The 1422-nt window shown below is 42.0% G+C and overlaps 1 protein-coding gene across 1 annotated transcript in view; it reads right to left on the bottom strand.

Moving 5' to 3' along the window:
- pals2b (protein associated with LIN7 2, MAGUK p55 family member b) overlaps positions 1 to 1422 on the bottom strand; it is a 23848-nt gene that overhangs the window by 8902 nt on the left and 13524 nt on the right. The window contains exons 4-5 of the mRNA XM_014011246.1: positions 1002 to 1154; positions 83 to 235 (exon numbers count right to left, since the gene is read on the bottom strand). Coding sequence (XP_013866700.1) covers positions 83 to 235; positions 1002 to 1154 — 306 coding nt within the window. The remainder of the gene's footprint in view (positions 1 to 82; positions 236 to 1001; positions 1155 to 1422) is intronic.

Here is a 1422-nt window from a genome sequence, read left to right as displayed (position 1 = left end):
CACACACACACACACACACACACACACACACACACACACACACACACACACACAGATTCAGACAGCGTTCGCCCCGGCTCACCAGTGGCTCGCCGGCCTTCTTTCGGATGCCGATCATGCGCACGGCATCGGCCTGCATGAGAGCATTGTTCACCGCTGCATCGTTGCACGCCTCCGCCGGGGGAGGGACTTCATAACATTTTGATGCCACCATGTCGTGAGCCTCTATAAGAGACTGAAAGAACAAAGAAGAAGCAGGAAGTAATAATGCCTAGAAGCAAGCCAAGAAGAATCACATTCTTCCTTTATGAATAAGCCAAAAAAAAAGCTCTTTTCTCGATTCAATTCACTCAGGAATTCTAAAAATGTTAAAGCTTTTTTCTCAGAATAATAGATTCATGAATATTATTGTAATGTAGAGAATAAAATACTTTATGCGAGTAATTAAATGGACTGTAGAGATGTGTACTCCTGAGTAATTTTAATTTGCTTTTAATTATCTAAAGAGGGAAAAATGCAAGAAAAAATTGTATCCATTGGATTAAAAAAGATTATTATTTCAGTCTCATCCTGTTATTTTTGGCTGACTGAGTATCCATCCAGCAGCTTTCATCCAAACTTGATTCTTTTTAAAATAGCTTACAAAAACAAACAAGTTGGGAAACACATGCCCAGTGATGTAATATCTGTTTCTCTTTTCTATCTGGCCAGTATTTCCCTTCCTCCCACCATGTCTGTCCTCCTCAGTAGGTCAGCAGGGTCTTATCTTACATCCAACAGCCCTGAGGGCTCTGATTGGTGCAGAGGCTGCCCTGGGCTCAGGATACCAACTCTTATTGGTCTGCTCGGTGTAAAGCCCCGGGTAGCACCAGAGACAGAGGTCAGCATACTACTGATGCATGAGAACAGATTTTAACAACATCCAATGTGTGCTACTGTTACTAACTGCAGTTGAAACAACACAAATTTTATTAGGCTAAAAAAAAGAGAAGCCATCTCACCTGGAAGTGCGGCTCCTGGAGGATCCTGGACAGTTCGGCGGCGCTGTCATCTTTCACCATGAGGTTCTTGATGTCACCCAGAATCTCCGTCACCAGCTCCACATTATTATCCTGCACCGCCTCCAGCTTCACTTCCTCCTGCTGCTCATGAGCCTGGAGGAGACAGAGCAGCTCAGGGAGGGCAGACGCTCCTCATCACTTTGAACTTTTGTTTGGATGTGTGCAGACTGTAAGAATGTATGGAGCTAAATTGGGGCCATAAAGTTTGTTCAAAAGAAAAGATTTACAGCTGAAAAATTACGAAACTGAAAAAAAATTAAAAGTACAAAATGGTCAAATTCTAGGTTTTTTTTTCTTTTCTTTTCTTTCTTTTCTTTTTCTTTTTTTTTTTTTGTTTCAAACTTCTGGCCCTGCTTTAGTG

Source organism: Austrofundulus limnaeus, unplaced genomic scaffold, assembly GCF_001266775.1.
Source record: "Austrofundulus limnaeus strain Quisiro unplaced genomic scaffold, Austrofundulus_limnaeus-1.0 Scaffold78, whole genome shotgun sequence".
Lineage (NCBI taxonomy): Eukaryota > Metazoa > Chordata > Actinopteri > Cyprinodontiformes > Rivulidae > Austrofundulus > Austrofundulus limnaeus.
The sequence above is the reverse complement of the archived record's forward strand: the minus strand, read 5'-3'. Positions and strand labels throughout refer to the sequence as shown.